This window comes from Argopecten irradians, chromosome 5 (genome assembly GCF_041381155.1).
Source record: "Argopecten irradians isolate NY chromosome 5, Ai_NY, whole genome shotgun sequence".
Classification (NCBI taxonomy): Eukaryota; Metazoa; Mollusca; class Bivalvia; order Pectinida; family Pectinidae; genus Argopecten; species Argopecten irradians.
Genome location: NC_091138.1, coordinates 20,605,489 through 20,629,393, shown reverse-complemented (window position 1 = coordinate 20,629,393; position 23,905 = coordinate 20,605,489). Strand labels below are relative to the sequence as shown.

Below are 23,905 nucleotides of genomic sequence, written 5' to 3'. Positions count from 1 at the left end.
TGCTTGCATCTAACCAAGTAGTGTAAATAGACTTTTTCTAAGTGAAAGGTCAAAATATAGGTCAGGTCTGGCGTTCAGCTGATAGAGCTTAAGAGATGCCGATCCCTCTACCTAACGTTAAGAGGTACCGGTAAATTGCAGCTAGTATTAACCAGGGTTACATGCTCCCCCTCCGAGGATGAACTTGTTTATCAATTCAGGGGGTCATTATATTGCCAAGTCCCTACAGGGTGACAATGTAACAGACAGCAGGATTTTATGTAATCACTGTCTCTGCCTGGGATCACACACAGGACCTTTGGATTACTAGATGATGCTCAACCAATCAAGCTAAAAAGAACTTCTCTCTAGCTTGTGAGTTGCGACTAGTATTGATTTCCATGGTTACATACATTTAAGAGAGCTAGAGCTTATTATACAAGCTTTTTTTAAGTCAGTCACCAGGTTTTGATAACCTTTTGGTGGAATGATAACATATAATGCCAAGGTTAAAGTTTCAGCACATGCTTTAAGACAGCTAGCCAAAATATAACAAGATAATTGACAGAAGAAGGACCGGTGAACACAGCACAAACCTAACTAATTGTTTTCTTAACATCACAAATATCCTACGGAGCTTTATTATAATTTTTTGTTTATGTAATGCTAAGAATGCTAGTAGATAAAAATCCACTTGTTTTTGTAACAGAGCGAGAGTAGTGTGCTGCCAGTCGAGCTCAAACCAGCGACCCCTGATTTGCTGGTCCGTCGCACTACCAACTGACCTAAAGGGAAATCCCTAGCGTGAAGCTAGAAGGCGACTGTCACTATGTAAAACAAGAGGCCCAAGGGACTTAATGGTCAAATTAGCCAAATCACATTGGTAGAACATTTCGGATCGAAAAGAAAAATAACAACACTTGGTTGGGATCATGTCAGGATCATTTCAGGCAAGGTTCATCCAAATCGAACTGGTAGAATTTAAGAAGTTCAAAATGTGAAAGGGTTACGCACAGCAACGACGACGGATTACACATGGTGACAACTGGCAGGCGACCAGTTCTCGCCAAGTACCAGTTCTCGCCATCGCATCAATTTAGTCAATAAAGCCTTCTTCTGATAGAAGCCATTCCAAGCTGATTTCCACAAAAATTGTCTCAGAATTCGTCTGAGATCATACAAAAGCGATGGCGAGAATTGGTACTCGGCGAGAACTGGTCGCTTGCCAATATTGGTCATCCTGACCCTTCGGGTCAAATGACATACATGCCATATTTTTCTAGGGGTGGAGAGGGAGATTGATAACCATTTAGAGGGATTTTGGTCTCAAAAGAGGGAGGTATACGCGCGACATATATGAATAAATTAAATATCTGCTTTTTTATGATGAAATTCTGAATTCATATTGAATTTAACTGAAATAAAGGAATGTGTGGTTTTGCAAAAGTAGTCACATCCCTATATACACCCAGTTCTGGAGCAGTTTTATTGTTCGAAATATTAGACTTGGCTTTTTAATAATCTTTCACAATAACGGATAATTAACTTAGATTAAGTTCTAAATTTACAAGCACTAAATTAAAAAAAAACAGAATCGTTACAGTAATATTCAAAATGTAATTTAATCTGAGAGAGAAAAAAAGTAAATTTCTTTTTAATTTTATTTATTTAGATTCAGTTACTACTGATAATTTTTTATTATTAATATATTTTTTTCTAAAAATAAATTCACACAGAAATTCTAAGAAAATAATACTTTTTCCATTTTTAAAAACGTGGTTATTAGGAAATCCGGAAATTCTATAAAATCCGGATCATCTATCACAATTACCCAAAATGGCGGCCATTACGATTGCAAAGTTTGTGACATCCATCAAATACAGATAGGCCTATTTAACATTAAAAAACGTAAGTAAATCATTCACAGTTGTAAGCAGTATTTGTTTTGTTGTAATGCTCACTAGCTGTAGTCATAAAATTTATTGAAAGGCCAGCTGATTGTTTTCTAGGCGGCCGATCGGCTGCTTGACTTCAGTTTACGTAATACACAGACGTGAGTGAAAGTGACACCACAAGCCAAGGTGGAAATAGCCCAAGGCTGCTAATTAGGGCCACTTGGGTGTTGGTCAGGGGGTCAGGGGGTCAGGGAGTTGTTACTCTCGTGCTAAAATTAACCTAGCATGTACACAAATGTGGCAACGAAAATAAAACGGAGGGGTTTATAGAAATCGGGAATTTAGACTCTCCTGCCGGGAGACAATAAAGGCTTTAAAATACGGGAGGTTTTGTCTCACGCCGGGAGGTATGGCATGTATGAAATGATCTAAAGAAAACTGCTAGATTGTGAACCAAGGGGAGATAATACATTTTCCTACGGATCTAAATTTCCAGGCCAATTTTCTTAAATCTTAACACTGCTAACATGACCATGCCTTTCTTTGACTGATATACTGTACCAATGATATTAGATTTTTTAATGTGATGTTTTGGTAGGTAAGGCACTTACGAGCTTGATCTGTGGGATTCATGTATTTTCCACTTTTCGTGGTGTTGATCGATCGCCGACCCATGATGACTGCTATCTTCCTTCAGTCTAAAAAATAAACGAAGCAATAAACCTATTTGGATTTATCAGCACTGATATTTGCGTTTCTTCAAAAATATCTGCAATGACTGGTTTTCCACGTTGTCAACTGGTTTTGTCTCTTCGAATGTGAAAACAGGCACCAAGACGCATCGGCCATGTTTTCCCTTACATTGTCACGTGACATCGTAAAGCGGTATTTTTTGCAACATTTGTTTGAAATTATTAAATAATCTAATTATTAAATTACATACAGAATAGGAATTCTTTATGGGAAAATTAGTAAGATAATCAAAGGTGATAAGTAACATTTTCAAACGCCATTTTCGTATTTTACGACAACGGTGTATCCGGAAGTGTTTTTGACAGAGTTGGGTCTGGCTGTCTGGTGGTGGGATCTGCAGACAAAAAATAATTTGGTCCGAATTTAGTCATTTATATCGGCGCCATTATGGCGGAGACGACTCTCCTGAGGTCTGAAATTGACAACAAACTGGAAAAGGTATAATTTTGATATAAATCCTTTTTAAAATAGGAAAAAATGTATGGTATTTCCTTACCAGTTAGCTGTTGGTCTGTTGATATACTTGGCTATACAGAGCTAAGTGGTGTTGCTTGTTCAATCTCTAAATCGGTCTTCAGTTTCCAAAAGCGTCCCTCTCCCCCCCACTCGCTCTCACTCGGACGCTTGATCTCCATTGGCCTTACCATAATTATACCACAAATGAAATGTTGAAATTCTGCAAGTGACATTCTGGTTTCTCAATCTCTGTTTTGACTGCTGTACTGGAACTAAGCTTTGGCTATTTAAGTTTGAGATCATCAGCCTCAGTATGTGGACGTAAAATGTTTTAAGTTGCTATGAATGACAGAAACATATTCACTTCTGCAACTGTTAGATGTTTACCAATGTCTATTTACTTGTATGACATAATATTTTAGGGGGAGGAGTGCAGCACTTCTATATCAGGTTGCAATATGATGTTTGCTTACTTTGATAGTGTAATAGCCCCACTGCGATCATTCATTTTTAGCACGATGGAGCGTAGCTCCATCGTAGCTTATAGCATACCCCCTAGTTTTGAAAATCACCTTGTGAACAGGATATCTCAAGTTATACACCATTAACAGCAATGAAATTTGGCACAGACATGTAGTTATAGATAAGGACGGAACTGATAAAACTTGGCGACAAACAGACATAAACTGTATTTTTGAGGAATTAAAATATATTTTATTCCTTCTTTGTCTATAGTAATATTTAAATGAGAAACACAATGCATTATGGGAAATTATATGGCCGACGGTACCACTTCATACAAAAGAAATATAGTTTAAGAAAAGATTAAGGCAATTAAGAAATATTCATTATTTTTCTATTCTTAAATATGTTACTCAAAGTGTCATGACATCATAATTACCTGTGTTGGATATTCTATATTTCCTGGACAGTGTCACAAGTCAATTGCCCTAGTTTCATCTAGATGTTGTTTATAGGCCTATATGTGTGTGTAAATGTGTTACATATACCATTTACTGTTAAAGGGAAAAACAATGGTTGAGAGTTAATTAATGTATTTTGTTATCAAGGCCCTGGGAAAGGCTCGACTGTAGCTGCCAATGTCAATTTGTTGACCCGTAGTACACATTCCATTGTGCCGAGACCCAGCCAATACAACTTGTGCATTGTTATCTTAATTGTGAAATTTATGTTATGTTGAAGAAAATGAGATAAAAGATAAGTAATAAATTTCAACGTATTAAAGCAAATTCAGTTTAAATCTTATAACCAGGACAGCCAAACATCTTTGATTTTTTTGGTCACCTATAATGAATTAAGCCCTCCTCCAGCAGGTATCTTTTAAAAGTCTAGTCAACTTAACACTTTGATTATACATAGTTGTACATGTGTGATATCGATAAGCAATCATACAGGAAAAAAATTCCCCAATTATTTTTTATCATATAACAATATTCTGATAAATTTGAATAAAAAGTTTTGTTAAATTTTGAATTTTATTAAATTTTCAAATATTAAAGTTAAGTTGATGTTATTTGAATTGGTCCCAACAATAGAAGATGCTGCTTCTGCATACGCTCACACTAAAAATCCTGCTCAGAAAAAAAAACTTTTCTGCACAAATCAATATTTTTATAAAACTGTTGATCTATATATAACTTAACATTTGATGAATGACATCTGTCTTGAAAGAATTTTATGATTGTTTTAATAATACCAACATTGATAACAATTAAATACCAGTGGTCATTTGAATTGCCCTAATTAATTATTAGTTTAAACAGTGTATATGAGTGATAATCAAGAATATTAGTCAAAACCAATCATTGAACATTAATTAACTGGACCATCGTGCTACGAGGCCATTGGCCTCTTGTTCATTGCAGGAAAGACACAACCTTCAGACACTTAATGAAGCCATGAACAAAAGTAATAGTAACACTCAGAATATGTTGACAATCCTGGAGAGTTTCCAAAACCGACTAAAGAAGTTAGAGAGTACTGTAGAACCAGTGTACAACGAAACAGAAATGTTAAGGAGGAGACAAGAAAGCATCCTTTTCCAAGTACCACCTTATGTTTCTTAGGAACAATGCATGCATTAAATACTATATTTACAGAAGCCTTTTACAAAATCTGTATATATTGTAAGTTAATTTCTTGATAAATGATGGAAATCAGCATTTTACTAAAAAGTCAGGTGGTGTATAATATATCAGCTTTTAATTTGTTTGATCAAAAGCTTGTTAAAATCCTTAATCAGATACAAAGATATTGAAAGAACAACAATGACATTGGAAAATGTTCTTGGGTACTACCATGTGAGCAGAGAAGTTGAGGTTCAAATCAAAGAAGGGTAAGCCTATATTGTTTTAATTTCATATAAATCATTTTCAGTTTGATAGATATTTGATAGATCTGATTCTCTTCATGAGTATTTGTATTCATTAGCAGTACTTTCTTGTGGGTTATTAAAAAGATGACTGTTTTGATATATAGAGAAAATATTACTAAATGCTAAAATTTATGGAAGATAATGTCACAGAAGCAAAAATTGATAATATAGGAAAAAGACATTTTAAAGTTTGCTATTGGTTTCAGGCCGCACTCATGTGGTCTCCAAAGTTACCTATCACAGATGGACAGACTTCTTCAGGCACACAACTACTTCCAGAAGCACAACCCCACCAGTCTAGAGCTTGTTGATGTTGTAAGTCTCTATTCTTAGAGAAAATAATGCTATAGATATACAGAAACATAATCCTATAGAAGACAATATGGTACCCTTCAAAAAAATTATTAAAGCCCTACAGAAATAAAAGTCCACAAGTCCATGTAGGCACCTAATATGTACCTGGTAAAGGTTTGATTTTAGATGACTTCAATGAAATAATATGATATCTGAATGAATGTTTGTAACCAGCTGTGCCATGATGTCCTTTCAGATTCGTGTTTTTGATGAAGGAAAGGATGCCTTACAGGTAGAGTTCCGAACTTTACTGGGGCGTCACGGCCGACCTGTTCCAGCTATCACTATTCTCAACCACATCAGTCAGTATGAAGGTATAACGAGTTCTGATGTTATTGTGGCGTAGCTGTATTATATAATTCTCATCATTCTCTTATCCTTCAATAAAATCACAGTTTATATGTCCGCTGTTTGTATTCAAAGTTTAGTCAGGACATCCAGGTGACCTCCAACTACAAAAAGTATGGCCCTATGAGCGTTTTGGAGGAACTAAGCAGAGTTATCGTTAAAAACCGGTTGCCAGCAAAAACAGCCTTCTATTTCCTTGTTTAATTACAACCGGCTTTTTTTGTCAGAAATAAGTATTGGCCATCATAAGAGCCAGCGGCCCCCAACCACCTATTATTAATTTTCAACCATCTATTAAAAAACTTAGTGAGAACCCTGAACTAAGTAATATTTGTGATCTGATAAACAAAATTGTTTGAATAATATTAAATCAACGAAGTTGCAGTATTTCAGATATGCCTTGTTCCACTATAAATCATTATATTCTGGTAACATTTTGGATATGGTTTTGATCACATTGTCAGACCTACAGCCAGGGGAGGCTGATCCACCATCAGAGATAGAGCACCTGCCAGAGAAGATAATCACTGAGTTAGGACAGATAGCTCGCTGGCTCGTCACGAACGGTCCCACCATAGACTTCCTTAAGGATTACACTACGATGAGATCATCCATGTTGGTGAAATCTCTCCAATGGTGAGATTATTTGTAATCTGTTTGTTAGTTAATCATAAAGTTACCACACATGGATAGGTTTTATTAGCTCACCTGGCCCGTCAACATTTCCTTAAAATCACTACTCTAGTCATAGAGTTTTACATGGATTGTAACCAAACTTGGCCACAAACATCCTTGGAGGATGCTAAACAGAGTTTGTATAGACTCTGACACTCACGTCAAGGTGCTTATTCTTAGACAAAGATGAAAAAATAAACTCCACATGAATAAAAAACATTACGTATGAGAGCTGTAGCAAGAAAGAGATACAAACTATGGCAAAATTCTTTCTTAGTCATTGATGCGTTGCATTTAGTTGAATATGACGACTATTACAAGGAAACAAGGAAAAGTATATGCGCCATAAACTGTAGAACAGATAATATTGTATAATTCCTGTTTAATGTTTGTTATCTTACAGTCTGAAGGAACACATGAAGTCGTCCAGTGGTAGCAGTGTAAATGCCCTGTTCCCTGGACAACACTCACCAGCTGCAGTATGTGGTTATAATGTTATTCATATTTCAATTTTATTTAATTGTACACTGAAATATTACTTAATGATCAGGATATATGAATATCTATATTATTAAATAACATTATGTTGGTACACTTTGAACTCTTGAAACTCAATAAGCAATTACTAAAAAGGAAAGATATTTGTCACTTTAAAATCAATTTATAATCATTTTAATTTGCTAAATTCAAAATTATGCTTTATTGGACTCAATGGTCATGCATATATGAAATGAAAACTAAATTCAATGTTATATTATAGGGGAAATACAAAATTTGGCATGAATATTTCTTAAAACACTTATACAGCTGCTTTGATCATTGATTCTTCCTTTTTGCATTCTTAGGCTACCAAATTTAGACCAACTAAAGATACGCCTGTGAGAAAGAGCATGAGAAAAATTGCGTAAGTTTTTATCTGTATGTTAGTCATCGTAATTGTATAATTTATTGTTTCTGTCTGACGTCACAAGTGACAATGACTTTCCAGCCAATGAAAATCGCTCCAGGTCATATAACAATAGTGACATACGCAAAAATATTACTCAGGCGAAATCACTTGATATCAGGTGGATTATGTGATAAATATACTAAGACATATATTTGTAAATATTGGGATTGAACTGTAAATATTGGGATTGAACAATGTTCATAATTTAGCGAGATGGTTTTGGTTTAATTCACTAAAACTGTAGCGCAAATACTTAAAATTGTTACTTTTCTTATGTATAACAGCTTCATAAATTGCTGCTTTTTATTTCTGTGTTAAATTTACTGATTAACCCGTTACTCTATTAGAAGATTTTCCAAGAACCCCTTAACAAATTCCAACTAATTCGACAACCCTAATAATTATACATAATAAGATAATGAAATACAGTTTTTGTTGATTTGTCATTGAATCTTAGATAGTCTACATTTTAAATATAATATAAAATGTACATGTACAATTTGGCATTTGAAAAGGCTAATTCTAAACAGAGCAAACTTTATTTTTGTTTTCGTGAGGGAAGAATTTAAGACAGGATGAAACTTTTTGTTTGTTTTGCAGACATTCCTTTAGGAAGAAGGCAGCTACAGCCCTGATACAGTCACCATTTGATCCAGGTAGTATGTTTACATAGGTACTACTGATATGTAACTTTACAGTAGACAGTCATTAGAACATGACTGCCAACATCTTGTTATGGTGTTGTTGTTATTATGATTTACAGGTAATGTTTTTGTAGACAGTGGTTAGACTTTTACAGGTAATGTTTTTGTAGACAGTGGTTAGACTTTTACAGGTAATGTTTTTGTAGACAGTGGTTAGACTTGTACAGGTAATGTTTTTGTAAACTGTGGTTAGACTTGTACAGGTAATGTTTTTATAGACAGTGGTTAGACTTGTACAGGTAATGTTTTTGTAGACAGTGGCTGGATTTGTACAGGTAATGTTTTTGTAGACAGTGGTTAGACTTTTACAGGTAATGTTTTTGTAGACAGTGGTTAGACTTGTACAGGTAATGTTTTTGTAGACAGTGGTTAGACTTGTACAGGTAATGTTTTTGTAGACAGTGGTTAGACTTTCACAGGTAATGTTTTTGTAGACAGTGGTTAGACTTTTACAGGTAATGTTTTTGTAGACAGTGGTTAGACTTTTACAGGTAATGTTTTTGTAGACAGTGGTTAGACTTGTACAGGTAATGTTTTTGTAAACTGTGGTTAGACTTGTACAGGTAATGTTTTTATGACAGTGGTTAGACTTACAGGTAATGTTTTTGTAGACAGTGGTGGCTTGTACAGGTAATGTTTTTGTAAACTGTGGTTAGACTTGTACAGGTAATGTTTTTATAGACAGTGGTTAGACTTGTACAGGTAATGTTTTTGTAGACAGTGGTTAGACTTGTACAGGTAATGTTTTTGTAGACAGTGGTTAGACTTTACAGGTAATGTTTTTGTAGACAGTGGTTAGACTTGTACAGGGTAATGTTTTTGTAGACAGTGGTTAGACTTGTACAGGTAATGTTTTTGTAGACAGTGGTTAGACTTGTACAGGTAATGTTTTTGTAGACAGTGGTTAGACTTTACAGGTAATGTTTTTGTAGACAGTGGTTAGACTTTCACAGGTAATGTTTTTGTAGACAGTGGTTAGACTTTTACAGGTAATGTTTTTGTAGACAGTGGTTAGACTTGTACAGGTAATGTTTTTGTAGACAGTGGTTAGACTTGTACAGGTAATGTTTTTGTAGACAGTGGTTAGACTTGTACAGGTAATGTTTTTGTAGACAGTGGTTAGACTTTCACAGGTAATGTTTTTGTAGACAGTGGTTAGACTTTTACAGGTAATGTTTTTGTAGACAGTGGTTAGACTTGTACAGGTAATGTTTTTGTAGACAGTGGTTAGACTTGTACAGGTAATGTTTTTGTAGACAGTGGTTAGACTTGTACAGGTAATGTTTTTATAGACAGTGGTTAGACTTGTACAGGTAATGTTTTTGTAGACAGTGGCTGGATTTGTACAGGTAATGTTTTTGTAAACTGTGGTTAGACTTGTACAGGTAATGTTTTTATAGACAGTGGTTAGACTTGTACAGGTAATGTTTTTGTAGACAGTGGCTGGATTTGTACAGGTAATGTTTTTGTAGACAGTGGCTGGATTTGTACAGGTAATGTTTTTGTAGACAGTGGCTGGATTTGTACAGGTAATGTTTTTGTAGACAGTGGCTGGATTTGTACAGGTAATGTTTTTGTAGACAGTGGCTGGATTTGTACAGGTAATGTTTTTGTAGACAGTGGTTAGACTTGTACAGGTAATGTTTTTGTAGACAGTGGTTAGACTTGTACAGGTAATGTTTTTGTAGACAGTGGCTGGATTTGTACAGGTAATGTTTTTGTAGACAGTGGTTAGACTTGTACAGGTAATGTTTTTGTAGACAGTGGTTAGACTTTTACAGGTAATGTTTTTGTAGACAGTGGTTAGACTTTTACAGGTAATGTTTTTGTAGACAGTGGTTAGACTTGTACAGGTAATGTTTTTGTAGACAGTGGTTAGACTTTTACAGGTAATGTTTTTGTAGACAGTGGTTAGACTTGTACAGGTAATGTTTTTGTAGACAGTGGTTAGACTTTACAGGTAATGTTTTTGTAGACAGTGGTAGACTTTACAGGTAATGTTTTTGTAGACAGTGGTTAGACTTTACAGGTAAAGTTTTTGTAGACAGTGGTTAGACTTGTACAAATGTACAGGTAATGTTTTTGTAGACAGTGGTTAGACTTTACAGGTAAGTTTTGTAGACAGTGGTTAGACTTGTACAGGTAATGTTTTTGTAGACAGTGGTTAGACTTGTACAGTAAAGTTTTGTAGACAGTGGTTAGACTTGTACAGGTAATGTTTTTGTAGACAGTGGTTAGACTTGTACAGGTAAAGTTTTTGTAGACTGTGGTTAGACTTTCACAGGTAATGTTTTTGTAGACAGTGGCTAAACTTTAACAGGTAATGTTTTTGTAGACAGTGGTTAGACTTTTACAGGTAATGTTTTTGTAGACAGTGGTTAGACTTTTACAGGTAATGTTTTTGTAGACAGTGGTTAGACTTGTACAGGTAATGTTTTTGTAGACAGTGGTTAGACTTGTACGTAGCTTTAACAGGTAATGTTTTTGTAGACATTGGTTAGACTTTTACAGGTAAAGTTTTTGTAGACAGTGGTTAGACTTTTACAGGTAAAGTTTTTGTAGACAGTGGTTAGACTTGTACAGGTAATGTTTTTGTAGACAGTGGTTAGACTTGTACAAGTAAAGGTTTTGTAGACAGTGGTTAGACTTTTACAGGTAATGTTTTTGTAGACAGTGGTTAGACTTGTACAGGTAAAGTTTTTGTAGACAGTGGTTAGACTTTACAGGTAATGTTTTTGTAGACAGTGGTTAGACTTTACAGGTAATGTTTTTGTAGACAGTGGTTAGACTTTCAGGTAATGTTTTTGTAGACAGTGGTTAGACTTTTACAGGTAATGTTTTTGTAGACAGTGGTTAGACTTTTACAGGTAATGTTTTTGTAGACAGTGGTTAGACTTGTACAGGTAATGTTTTTGTAGACAGTGGTTAGACTTGTACAGGTAATGTTTTTGTAGACAGTGGTTAGACTTGTACAGGTAATGTTTTTGTAGACAGTGGTTAGACTTGTACAGGTAATGTTTTTGTAGACCGTGGTTAGACTTGTACAGGTAATGTTTTTGTAGACAGTGGCTGGATTTGTACAGGTAATGTTTTTGTAGACAGTGGTTAGACTTGTACAGGTAATGTTTTTGTAGACAGTGGTTAGACTTGTACAGGTAATGTTTTTGTAGACAGTGGTTAGACTTGTACAGGTAATGTTTTTGTAGACAGTGGTTAGACTTGTACAGGTAATGTTTTTGTAGACAGTGGCTGGATTTGTACAGGTAATGTTTTTGTAGACAGTGGCTGGATTTGTACAGGTAATGTTTTTGTAGACAGTGGTTAGACTTGTACAGGTAATGTTTTTGTAGACAGTGGTTAGACTTGTACAGGTAATGTTTTTGTAGACAGTGGTTAGACTTTCACAGGTAATGTTTTTGTAGACAGTGGTTAGACTTTTACAGGTAATGTTTTTGTAGACAGTGGTTAGACTTTTACAGGTAATGTTTTTGTAGACAGTGGTTAGACTTGTACAGGTAATGTTTTTGTAAACTGTGGTTAGACTTGTACAGGTAATGTTTTTATAGACAGTGGTTAGACTTGTACAGGTAATGTTTTTGTAGACAGTGGCTGGATTTGTACAGGTAATGTGTTTGTAGACAGTGGCTGGATTTGTACAGGTAATGTTTTTGTAGACAGTGGCTGGATTTGTACAGGTAATGTTTTTGTAGACAGTGGCTGGATTTGTACAGGTAATGTTTTTGTAGACAGTGGCTGGATTTGTACAGGTAATGTTTTTGTAGACAGTGGCTGGATTTGTACAGGTAATGTTTTTGTAGACAGTGGTTAGACTTGTACAGGTAATGTTTTTGTAAACTGTGGTTAGACTTGTACAGGTAATGTTTTTATAGACAGTGGTTAGACTTGTACAGGTAATGTTTTTGTAGACAGTGGCTGGATTTGTACAGGTAATGTTTTTGTAGACAGTGGCTGGATTTGTACAGGTAATGTTTTTGTAGACAGTGGCTGGATTTGTACAGGTAATGTTTTTGTAGACAGTGGCTGGATTTGTACAGGTAATGTTTTTGTAGACAGTGGTTAGACTTGTACAGGTAATGTTTTTGTAGACAGTGGTTAGACTTGTACAGGTAATGTTTTTGTAGACAGTGGTTAGACTTTCACAGGTAATGTTTTTGTAGACAGTGGCTAAACTTTAACAGGTAATGTTTTTGTAGACATTGGTTAGACTTTTACAGGTAAAGTTTTTGTAGACAGTGGTTAGACTTTTACAGGTAAAGTTTTTGTAGACAGTGGTTAGACTTGTACAGGTAATGTTTTTGTAGACAGTGGTTAGACTTGTACAAGTAAAGGTTTTGTAGACAGTGGTTAGACTTGTACAGGTAATGTTTTTGTAGACAGTGGTTAGACTTGTACAGGTAAAGTTTTTGTAGACTGTGGTTAGACTTTCACAGGTAATGTTTTTGTAGACAGTGGCTAAACTTTAACAGGTAATGTTTTTGTAGACAGTGGTTAGACTTTTACAGGTAATGTTTTTGTAGACAGTGGTTAGACTTGTACAGGTAATGTTTTTGTAGACAGTGGTTAGACTTGTACAGGTAATGTTTTTGTAGACAGTGGTTAGACTTTAACAGGTAATGTTTTTGTAGACATTGGTTAGACTTTTACAGGTAAAGTTTTTGTAGACAGTGGTTAGACTTTTACAGGTAAAGTTTTTGTAGACAGTGGTTAGACTTGTACAGGTAATGTTTTTGTAGACAGTGGTTAGACTTGTACAAGTAAAGGTTTTGTAGACAGTGGTTAGACTTGTACAGGTAATGTTTTTGTAGACAGTGGTTAGACTTGTACAGGTAAAGTTTTTGTAGACTGTGGTTAGACTTTCACAGGTAATGTTTTTGTAGACAGTGGCTAAACTTTAACAGGTAATGTTTTTGTAGACAGTGGTTAGACTTTTACTGGTAATGTTTTTGTAGACAGTGGCTAAACTTTTACAGGTAATGTTTTTGTAGACAGTGGTTAGACTTGTACAGGTAATGTTTTTGTAGACTGTGGTTAGACTTGTACAGGTAATGTTTTTGTAGACTGTGGTTAGACTTGTACAGGTAATGTTTTTGTAGACAGTGGTTAGACTTGTACAGGTAATGTTTTTGTAGACATTGGTTAGACTTTTACAGGTAATGCTTTGTTGATTCCTTTACACAGAAATCGATAAATTCCTATAACTGTATTTGACTGAAGATGTCTTCCTAACAAGCACAAGTTTAAGAACTTTTATTGTAATGATTCACAGGTCATCGCCGCCAAGGTTCGTATACAGATGTGATCAAAGAGGAGAGTCTGGACGTAGAGATAGATATCTACATCACCGAGCTGACTGCTCTACTCAAACTTATGCAGGTATATATTTTAAAAATCTAGAACTGACTATATTACTGGTTGTCTATTTTGTATGGTGTCTCAAAACTATGACCACAGATCAAGAACTGACTATATTACATTGTATGTACTTTGTGTGGTGTCTCAAAGCTATGACCACAAAGCAAGAACTGACTATATTACATTGTATGTACTTTGTGTGGTGTCTCAAATTATGACCACAAATCAAGAACTGACTATATTACATTGTATGTACTTTGTATGGTGTCTCAAAACTATGACCACAAATCAAGAACTGACTATATTACTCTGTCTACTCTGTGTGTTGTCTCAATGATCCATTATGTTTTTCTTTTCATCTTTAATGATGTGTCTTTGTTGTAGAGTGAGAACCAGCTGATGTCTGGTATAGTACCAGAGAAACATCATCGTACAGTGTTTGATGGTGTTGTACAGCAGGCCATTGACACTGTGGTCAGTGAAGGAGAGGTTTGTATATTTTAAATATACAACATGCATCTTTTATCGGCTTTGTGTTGTATCTTTAGAAAATATACTTTTAATTCATTTGTCGTAGTTGATTTAGTAAATATCAAATCTATTCAAAACTAAATGGCAGAGCAGTATTTTGTAAATCTTGCTAAGATTGCTGAATGTTTATTATGGTGAAAAAGTAGATTATTTAAAGGTCCTCAAACTATAATCATTAATAAAGAGTGTTTAGATTCACTTCAGTTTGATGATTTCACACTTCACTTGTTGACTTGAAATCCATCTTTTCTTCCAGTTGTTGGCGAGTAACGCTAAAAAGAATATTGCTAAACATGAGTTCATGGCTGTGCTTACGATATTTCCTGTTGTGAAACACCTACGTACCATCAGACCAGAGTTTGACTTCACATTGGAGGTAAAAGCTGCATCAAGAATAAGGACTCTTTAGTCTCATACATATATATTACTGTTTGTCTTTATGGTTAATTTATTGATTAAAGGTATACAGAAAAAGTTTTAAATAAATGTATGTAATCTTTTTGAGGAAAACAATTGTGTACAGAATGAAAAGGATCTAGTTTATTTGCCAACAACATATTTTCAACTTTCTTCCTTTTGTTGTACTAACTACATTAATTATCCCCCGCCCAACGAAGTTGGCGGGGGATATACAAATGGGTTCCGTCCGTCCGTCCGTCTGTCCGTCCGTCTGTCCGTCCGTACGAATTGTTTCCGGAGCATAACTCTAAAACCAGTAGAGATATTTCCACAAAACTTCATACACACATTGGTCATATGGTCTAGTAGTGCCTTTTGCTATTTTTAGGTTTTCATTTTTTGCATTTTTTCCGTAACCATGGAAACATTGCTGAAAATATCATACTTTGTACCAGGTTCGTTTCCGGAGCATAACTCTAAAACCAGAAGAGATATTTCCACGAAACTTCATAGACACATTGGTCTTATGGTCTAGTAGTGCCTTTTGCTATTTTAATGTTTTCACTTTTTGTACTTTTTTCTGTAACCATGGAAACATTGCTGAAAATGGCAGATTTTTGTGTAAGAATTGTTTCCGGAGCACAACTCTAAAACCAGCAGAGATATTTCCATGAAACTTCATAGACACATTGTTCTTATGGTCTAGTAGTACCTTTTGCTATTTTTAGGATTTCATTTTTTGCACTTCTGTAACCATGGAAACATTGCTGAAAATATCATACTTTGTACCAGGTTCGTTTCCGGAGCATAACTCTAAAACCAGAAGAGATATTTCCACGAAACTTCATAGACACATTGGTCTTATGGTCTAGTAGTGCCTTTTGCTATTTTAATGTTTTCACTTTTTGTACTTTTTTCTGTAACCATGGAAACATTGCTGAAAATGGCAGATTTTTGTGTAAGAATTGTTTCCGGAGCACAACTCTAAAACCAGCAGAGATATTTCCATGAAACTTCATAGACACATTGTTCTTATGGTCTAGTAGTACCTTTTGCTATTTTTAGGATTTCATTTTTTGCACTTTTTCCGTAACCATGGAAACATTGCTGAAAATATCATATTTTTGTACCATGTTCATTTCTGCAGCATAACTGGAAAACTGGTTGAGATATATGCACGGAACTCCATAGGCACATTAGTCTTATGGTCTAGTAGTGCCTTTTGCTATTTTAAGGTTTTCACTTTTTGCACTTTTTTCTGTAACCATGGAAACATTGCTGAAAATGGCAGATTTTTGTGTAAGAATCGTTTCCGGAGCACAACTCTAAAACCAGCAGAGATATTTCCATGAAACTTCATAGACACATTGTTCTTATGGTCTAGTAGTACCTTTTGCTATTTTTAGGTTTTCATTTTTTGCACTTTTTCCGTTACCATGGAAACATTGCTGAAAATATCATGGTAAATGGTAAATGTTACTTTGCAAAACTCCACCCATCTTTGTGTATATAGTCTAATACAAATGTCAAGGCTGTATACCTGATTCAACAATTGCAGCCCCGCTCTACTTGAATTATACTCCATTTTTCTTTTCTTTAGCTCAACTTCCTTTTTCCTTTTTTTTTTAGCTCACCATGGCGCGGCGATGCTATCGCGCGTCCGTCCCGTCCGTCGTCAACATTTCCTTTAAATCGCTATCCTTGGGGGAGGGGTAACAGAACTTGTATAAATTTTGGCTCTGACCCCCCCCCCCCCCCCCGGGGGAGGAGGGGCGGGGCCCAATAGGGGAAATAGAGGTAAATGCTTTAAAACGCTACTTGTCCTAGAGTTCTGCATGGATTGTAACCAAAATTAGCCACAAACATTCTTGGGGGAAGGGGAACAGAACTTGTATAAATTTTGATTCTGATCCCCCAGGGGCAAGAGGGGCGGGGCCCAATAGGGGAAATAGAGATAAATCCTTTAAAACGCTACTTGTCATAGAGTTCTGAATGGAATGTAACCAAATTTGGCTACAAACATCCTTGGGGGAAGGGGAACAGAACTTGTATAAATTTTGGCTCTGGTCCCCCGGGGGCAGGAGGGGCGGGGCCCAATAGGGGAAATAGAGGTAAATGCTTTAAAACGCTACTTGTCCTAGAGTTCTGCATGGATTGTAACCAAAATTAGCCACAAACATTCTTGGGGGAAGGGGAACAGAACTTGTATAAATTTTGGCTCTGATCCCCCAGGGGCAAGAGGGGCGGGGCCCAATAGGGGAAATAGAGATAAATCCTTTAAAACGCTACTTGTCATAGAGTTCTGAATGGAATGTAACCAAATTTGGCCACAAACATCCTTGGGGGAAGGGGAACAGAAATTGTATAAATTTTGGCTCTGGTCCCCCGGGGGCGGGGCCCAATAGGGGAAATAGAGGTAAATCCTTTAAAACGCTACTTGTCCTAGAGTTCTGCATGGATTGTAACCAAAATTAGCCACAAACATCCTTGGGGGAAGGGGAACAGAACTTGTATAAATTTTGGCTCTGATCCCCCAGGGGCAAGAGGGGCGGGGCCCAATAGGGGAAATAGAGATAAATCCTTTAAATCGCTACTAGTCATAGAGTTCTGAATGGAATGTAACCAAATTTGGCCACAAACATCCTTGGGGGAAGGGGAACAGAAATTGTATAAATTTTGGCTCTGGTCCCCCGGGGGCGGGGCCCAATAGGGGAAATAGAGGTAAATCCTTTAAAACGCTACTTGTCCTAGAGTTCTGCATGAATTGTAACCAAAATTAGCCACAAACATCCTTGGGGGAATGGGAACAGAACTTGTATAAATTTTGGCTCTGATCCCCCAGGGGCAAGAGGGGCGGGGTCCAATAGGGGAAATAGAGATAAATCCTTCAAATCGCTACTAGTCATAGAGTTCTGAATGGAATGTAACCAAATTTGGCTACAATCATCCTTGGAGGAAGGGGAACAGAACTTGTATAAATTTTTGCTCTGACCCCCTGGGGCAAGAGGGGTGGGGCCCAATAAGGGAAATAGAGGTAAATCCTTTAAATCGCTACTAGTCATAGAGTTCTACATGGATTGTAACCAAATTTGGCCACAAACATCCTTGGGGGAAGGGGAACAGAACTTGTATAAATTTTGGCTCTGGCCCCTCGGGGGCTGGAGGGGTGGGGCCCAATAGGGGAAATAGAGGTAAATCCTTTAAATCGCTACTAGTCATAAAGTTCTGCATGGAATGTAACCAAATTTGGCCAGAAATATCCTTGGGAGAATAAGAACTGAGTTTGTATAAATTTTGGCTCTGGTCCCTCGGGGGCTGGAGGGGTGGGGCCCAATAGGGGAAATAGAGGTCAATCCTATAAATCGGTATTTGTCCTAGAGTTCTGCATGGATTGTAACCAAATTTGGCCATAAACATCCCTGGGGGTAGGAGAACAGAACTTGTATAAATTTTGGCTCTGACCCCTTGGGGGCAGGAGGGGTGGGGCCCAATAGGGGATTTAGAGGTTAATATTATGGGATTTAGAGGTTAATATTAAAATTCCTTCAGAAAAGAAACAATGAACCTGTATTCAGAACATTACTTGGCATTACAAACCAGGTGAGTGATACAGGCCCTCTGGGCCTCTTGTTTCATACACATTAGTCTCCACAATCAAACTTACTTCAGCTTTGATATCTCTATTGGCGGGGGATCTGAATGACTATGTCCTTGTTTACCTGTCAATGTATGTCTTCTGTTTGTAGGGCTGTACCACTCCGACACGGGCCAAATTGATCTCCCTGTTGTCTACACTAGGGAGCACAGTAAGTATATACAATCCTATTCCATCTCGGCCGTAGTAAATGCAGATAAAGATAGAATTGTAATGAATATTAGAAATTTTAAACAATTGATGGAGCATATAGTCGTCGTGAATTTTATAAATCTTAATATGAATATGAAATGAATTTTAATTTACGTAATATATATGTGAATTTGATAGTGAAAGGTACGAAGTGTTTTGCAATATGGTTAAAAATAAAATGTTTGATTGTAGGGTGCCAAGGCTCTAGAGGAGTTTGTTGAGAGTATAAAGGTGAGTGCAGAACATTGATTATTCTTTGTTACCATATACAATTGCAGCAAATGTTTTCATCACCTTAGTTCAATGAAACTGCAACTAAACATGATTGTGCTTTCTGAAAAAGTTAAATACACTTTCAATCTTCTAATAATGTATGAGGCAAGATGACGTACAGATATTTGGTTTCTAGCTGTTTTAGAAAAAATATCACATAAAATCAAAGAATGAAAGTAACCTTTATAAATTCTCTTGCATATGACTTGAAATTTCAAGTAGAAAGATGTTCTTCTGTTCTTATTCTTCTTTGTAATCAAGTTTGCTGTAGTTTAATCTAAATCTATTTTAAATGCTGATGTTCCAATACAATTTCGTGAGAGCTAAATGTTTACTTTTCCATTAGAACGACCCAGACAAAGCCTCCATGCCTAGGGATGGAACAGTCCATGAGCTAACAAATCATGTAAGTTTTATAATACAGCGAAAGTATAATTATAACTAAACTCTACCTTTCAACTGCCAGTTACTGATTCCAGTTTTGATATTATGATATACATTTGTATATACCTTTCAGACCATTATATTCCTCGAGCCTCTGTTAGACTATTCTGATACTGACTATAATATTTCACTTCACCTTTCAGACCATTATATTCCTGGAGCCTCTGTTAGACTATTCTGATACTGACTATAATATTTCACTTCACCTTTCAGACCATTATATTCCTGGAGCCTCTGTTAGACTATTCTGATACGGCTGGGGCCATGCTGTTGATGCACGGTGAGTACATCCTGTTACACTAAGGCAGCATGTGATGTTTTACCATCTCATAATGCTGCATTTGATCTACACAAGTATGGTTTTGTTTAAGGTTATTTTTAATGTTTTTTAGTCATGACAAGTAAACTTAAGGATGAAAAAAATGGTCACGCCATAAAAAATTCTTGACTGTGGACTTCTGTAACTGGAAACAGTTGTTCTAACAAAATAATCCAGTTTCATAAAAATATGTAGTGTATGCAGGTATGAAATCTATTGTTTTAAATCATTCCAGGAGAGAAGGCTGCTCCATCAGAAGCTGTTGATGCCAAGAAGAGTAAACTAAAGCTGGCCGAGTACTGCAGTAAGTACCAGTCCTGTTTATGTTTCAATTCACAGGAAGAAAATAAATAAATATTTTATCTAGATTGATTTAATATTAGATTAAAAATGCTTTTATACCATCTCTATTGCAGCCAAGGTACTGTCTGCATTAGGTCTGAATCTAAGTAACAAGGCTGAGACATACAGTGATCCGACATTGAGGCCAGTGTTTATGTTGAACAACTACAACTACATTCTCAAGTCTATACAAAGGTACACAATGATTTATACTTACTATTGGCCAAGCATCCTCAGGTATTATTTATTTCATTTAACAAAATTAAGTGACTCTGATTGAAATCCAGAAATTCTTTGGAAATTGCTTCATATTAGAATTCAAGAGACTGCAAGGGTAGGTAACTGATGTATTGTACTTGTCTGTGTATGTCTTTTTGTCATTGATTAAGATAATTTGCAGCCTAAGTTGTAGATTGCATATACAAAATGGCTGAGTTAATATCAGATAATATGAAAGCTCATAGTAATCAACTAACAATACACTTACTTACATACCTTCCTGTTTTAATTACATGTACATTTTGATTATTTCTAGATCTGGTTTACTTGAACTCATCCACACGTGGAATAAAGAGGTGGGGCAGTATTACGAGGATAAGATACATGAAGAAAAGAAACACTATTCTCAGAGGTAGGTATTGAGCAGGTTCGACATGAACATATTACATCATGAATTAAATATGAAAGATTGTTATCTCACTGAAGATTAGAATAAAGCTGATGTTATGTTCATGTTGGAGGAGTTTAGTTTGTGCAAATGAAACACGTTCACCCTCAACTGTGTATGTGTGTGATTGTAAGATACACCTATCATCATCAGTATTATATAGATCAAGCATATCCTATAATTCCATCTTTGCATATTATGGAGTAATCTATCTTGCGAGTAGGTAAACATTGTGACATCATTATTTTGTGAGCTAACTAATGCTTTCTTTGAAAATTATGACGTTACACTCACAAACACATATCACAATCAATTCCTATTAGTATGGGCAGATAACTCTGTTCTATGTATTAATATAGAAAATAGATATGATATTATCCTGATATGGAGTTGGATTGTTCATTCAGTATTCTGATGTTGTTTATTTACAGTTGGAGTCGGGTGATGCATTATATACTGGAGGTCAATGAGCCGATGTCAATGCAGAGAACACAATCCTTGGAAACAGCTAAGGTATGTCATGTTTATGTGGCCATGATCATAATTACATCATCAACATGTAATTACTGGACATTAATTGACCATTGCATTAATGTCTGTATGAATCTGGTAATTTTCTATTTCAGTTAAAGGATAAAGAGAAACAGAACATCAAAGATAAGTTTACAGTGAGTATTGCAATTCCTGTTCATAGCTTTCTCTTTTCAGTATTTGCTTATGTTACAAAATCTAGGACATGTCATTCAACATCCACCTGTGCAGAAGAGTCAGTGATCTTAAAATACACATTTAAATAGAGATTTCAGAATTATGTACTGAGATCTTAACATAAACACTTTACCAAGTAGATTCTTTAGTCAGTCGGTTTTGCTTTAAAGGGACATGAACCTAAATAAACCATGTAAATTTGAGTAATATACTTATTTAAGACGTGTCAGATACCATACTAAGTAATATACATGTATATCAGTTATTGTGCAAATGTGTCAAATAAAATGATTATAATGGAAATTCCATCTTTCTGTATTTTGAACCAGCCCGGTCGAATTTTGTAGACCGAGTGTGATAAAATAGTAGTGTTGAACTTTGACCTCCGACAATGCACTGCACAAATTAAATGAATGTAAACAAAAAAATTGGGTCAGAAACGAGGGTAAAGCGAACACAAATAAATTCCGATAGAAAACGGAGTCCGACAAGAGTCAGTAACGTGTGATTGGGAAAGTAGGTAAATATAAATGGATCACTGAAATGCAAGAGACGGGAGCAACTTCCTACTTTATACTTTTGTGATGTACATATGTGTAATAATCAAGAACCTCCCTTCGCGGTGCCCCGTCGAATGAAAAGTCTTGTTTGACTTTTGACTTATCATTTTTATGCTAAATACAAATTGTTTTATAACGAAATAACAAATATGGCTTATACTTCATATGTCAACCATCGTAAATATGAAAATAATCTTAAAATGTGGAAAACTACTATTCCTTGTTGTGTCAGCAAGTTTGTTGTTCATTATAACCTCGCTCTCGACCAGCTTTCATTTTGTGTTCCAAAAATAGAATATGACGGTCAATTTATCATTTTTGGGGTAGGTATTCCCCACGTTTTCCTGTGGTTTTAGATAACCAATCATTGTAATAAAATATTCAATAAACATCTGAAAACTATATCTAAGCCTACAGAACAAACTATTTAAGGTTCATGTCCCGTTAACCTCCTATTACTACCCAGTTACCAGAGTAACTTGTACAATGTCATTGAAGGAAATATCAGGTTTCCAGAGAATACCTGGCAAATACCCATACAGAGGCGGAGGTTCAGTGGTAGTCAGGTAGAATGTCTGAATGTCTTAACTAGACAAATTTTTTCCATATTTTAAATGCCTAATAGATTTCTTCTATTATTTAACAGGGGTTCAACAAAGAGCTGGATGAGATTCTGAGAATACAGAAAGGTTACGCCATACCTGACCAGGAGTTGAGAGAAATGCTGAAGAAAGAGAACAGAGACTACATAGTGCCATCATATACAGTGTTCTTACAGAAGTATGAGAAACTGAACTTCACCAAGAACAGGGAGAAATACATCAAGTACACCATTCCGGATGTTGAGGCTATAATAGGGAAATTTTTCGACACATCTGCCTAGGTATACAATGATATGAGAAGTAATACATTCCATTAGAGGATGTGAGTGTGTGTCATACCATTACCATCAATACTATAAAAGTCCAAGTTATAATTTGCCTTTGATATTTGGATGAATCGTGTCTACAAACTGATGAACATTAGAAAGAAGAAACCTTGTGTATTCACGTACCGGTAATCGTTTGTTTCAGTGCTATTTAAGATTCTGTAAATGCACCTCACATTTCTGAGTTCACAGAAGCAATAACTGTTCCATTGCTGTACAGATTTGGGCTTCAGCTTGAATACAGTGATTGTGTTGTGTCAAATATACCCCAGGTATTAAAAATTCATACAGTAAAATGCAGCTTGATCAACAAATTTTCAACGAAACTATTACTTGGTTAAATTGTTTGTTGCATATATAAATGTATTGTTACTGTGACTGTAGGTATGAACGTTGCTAGTAGTCATTGTTGCAATTCACATTTTACCTAACATGTTACCTTTGTATGGGAATTGTGCAATAAGTGTTGTGTAATTTTAAGCTTCAATAAAATCATGAATACAGTGATTGTGTTTTATCAAATATATTTAATAAATAAATTTATACAGTAAAATGCAGCACTGATCTTATTCACTGTTCAAGACAGGAATCCAGATAATCCCAACGATAAATGGATAGAATTTAATCTTCTGTAATAGTTAGTAGTTACCGTAGTACTTGACAGTTTAGCGAGTAGTCTTGGGGAATGAAGCTCAGGTTGTAATTACTCCAACAATGTTATAGGAATAGCACGAGGAGACACTTTCGATCATTACGTCGTGTCGATAATGCCCATCAGAGGTTTCTCAATATCGATGTCTAATATTATTGGATTCAGGTTGTAATATGATCCTTTTCTGTCTTACTTTACATGCTGTCCATAGCTACTAAAGGTTATTTAAGCATTGTCTCTCCTGGCTGTACATAATGTTGACCTAAGTTACTGACTGTCGAGGCCATGTACTCACTGTAAATCACTTTATTTAAGGATTGTCTCCCCTGGCTGTACATGATGTTGACCTAAGTT

The 23,905-nt window shown here is 35.8% G+C and overlaps 2 protein-coding genes across 2 annotated transcripts in view; one reads left to right on the top strand and one right to left on the bottom strand.

Annotated features, from left to right (window-relative positions):
- LOC138323175 (WW domain-binding protein 11-like) overlaps positions 1 to 2,745 on the bottom strand; it is a 30,006-nt gene extending 27,261 nt beyond the window's left edge. Inside the window, exon 1 of the mRNA XM_069267583.1 lies at positions 2,486 to 2,745. Within this exon, the coding sequence (XP_069123684.1) occupies positions 2,486 to 2,549 (64 nt within the window). The 5' untranslated portion in view covers positions 2,550 to 2,745. The remainder of the gene's footprint in view (positions 1 to 2,485) is intronic.
- A 162-nt stretch (positions 2,746 to 2,907) lies between these two features.
- On the top strand, positions 2,908 to 23,403 carry LOC138323174 (exocyst complex component 7-like). Its single transcript, XM_069267582.1, has 22 exons — positions 2,908 to 3,065; positions 4,970 to 5,135; positions 5,355 to 5,439; positions 5,685 to 5,793; positions 6,029 to 6,146; positions 6,645 to 6,816; positions 7,259 to 7,334; positions 7,701 to 7,759; positions 8,405 to 8,460; positions 13,796 to 13,902; positions 14,266 to 14,370; positions 14,669 to 14,788; positions 18,558 to 18,617; positions 18,851 to 18,889; positions 19,278 to 19,337; positions 19,589 to 19,655; positions 19,930 to 19,998; positions 20,111 to 20,231; positions 20,572 to 20,667; positions 21,135 to 21,216; positions 21,330 to 21,371; positions 22,618 to 23,403. The coding sequence occupies exons 1-22, from the start codon at positions 3,015 to 3,017 to the stop codon at positions 22,852 to 22,854; spliced, it is 2,097 nt and encodes a 698-aa protein (XP_069123683.1). The 5' UTR covers positions 2,908 to 3,014; the 3' UTR covers positions 22,855 to 23,403.
- Positions 23,404 to 23,905: the final 502 nt, after the last annotated feature.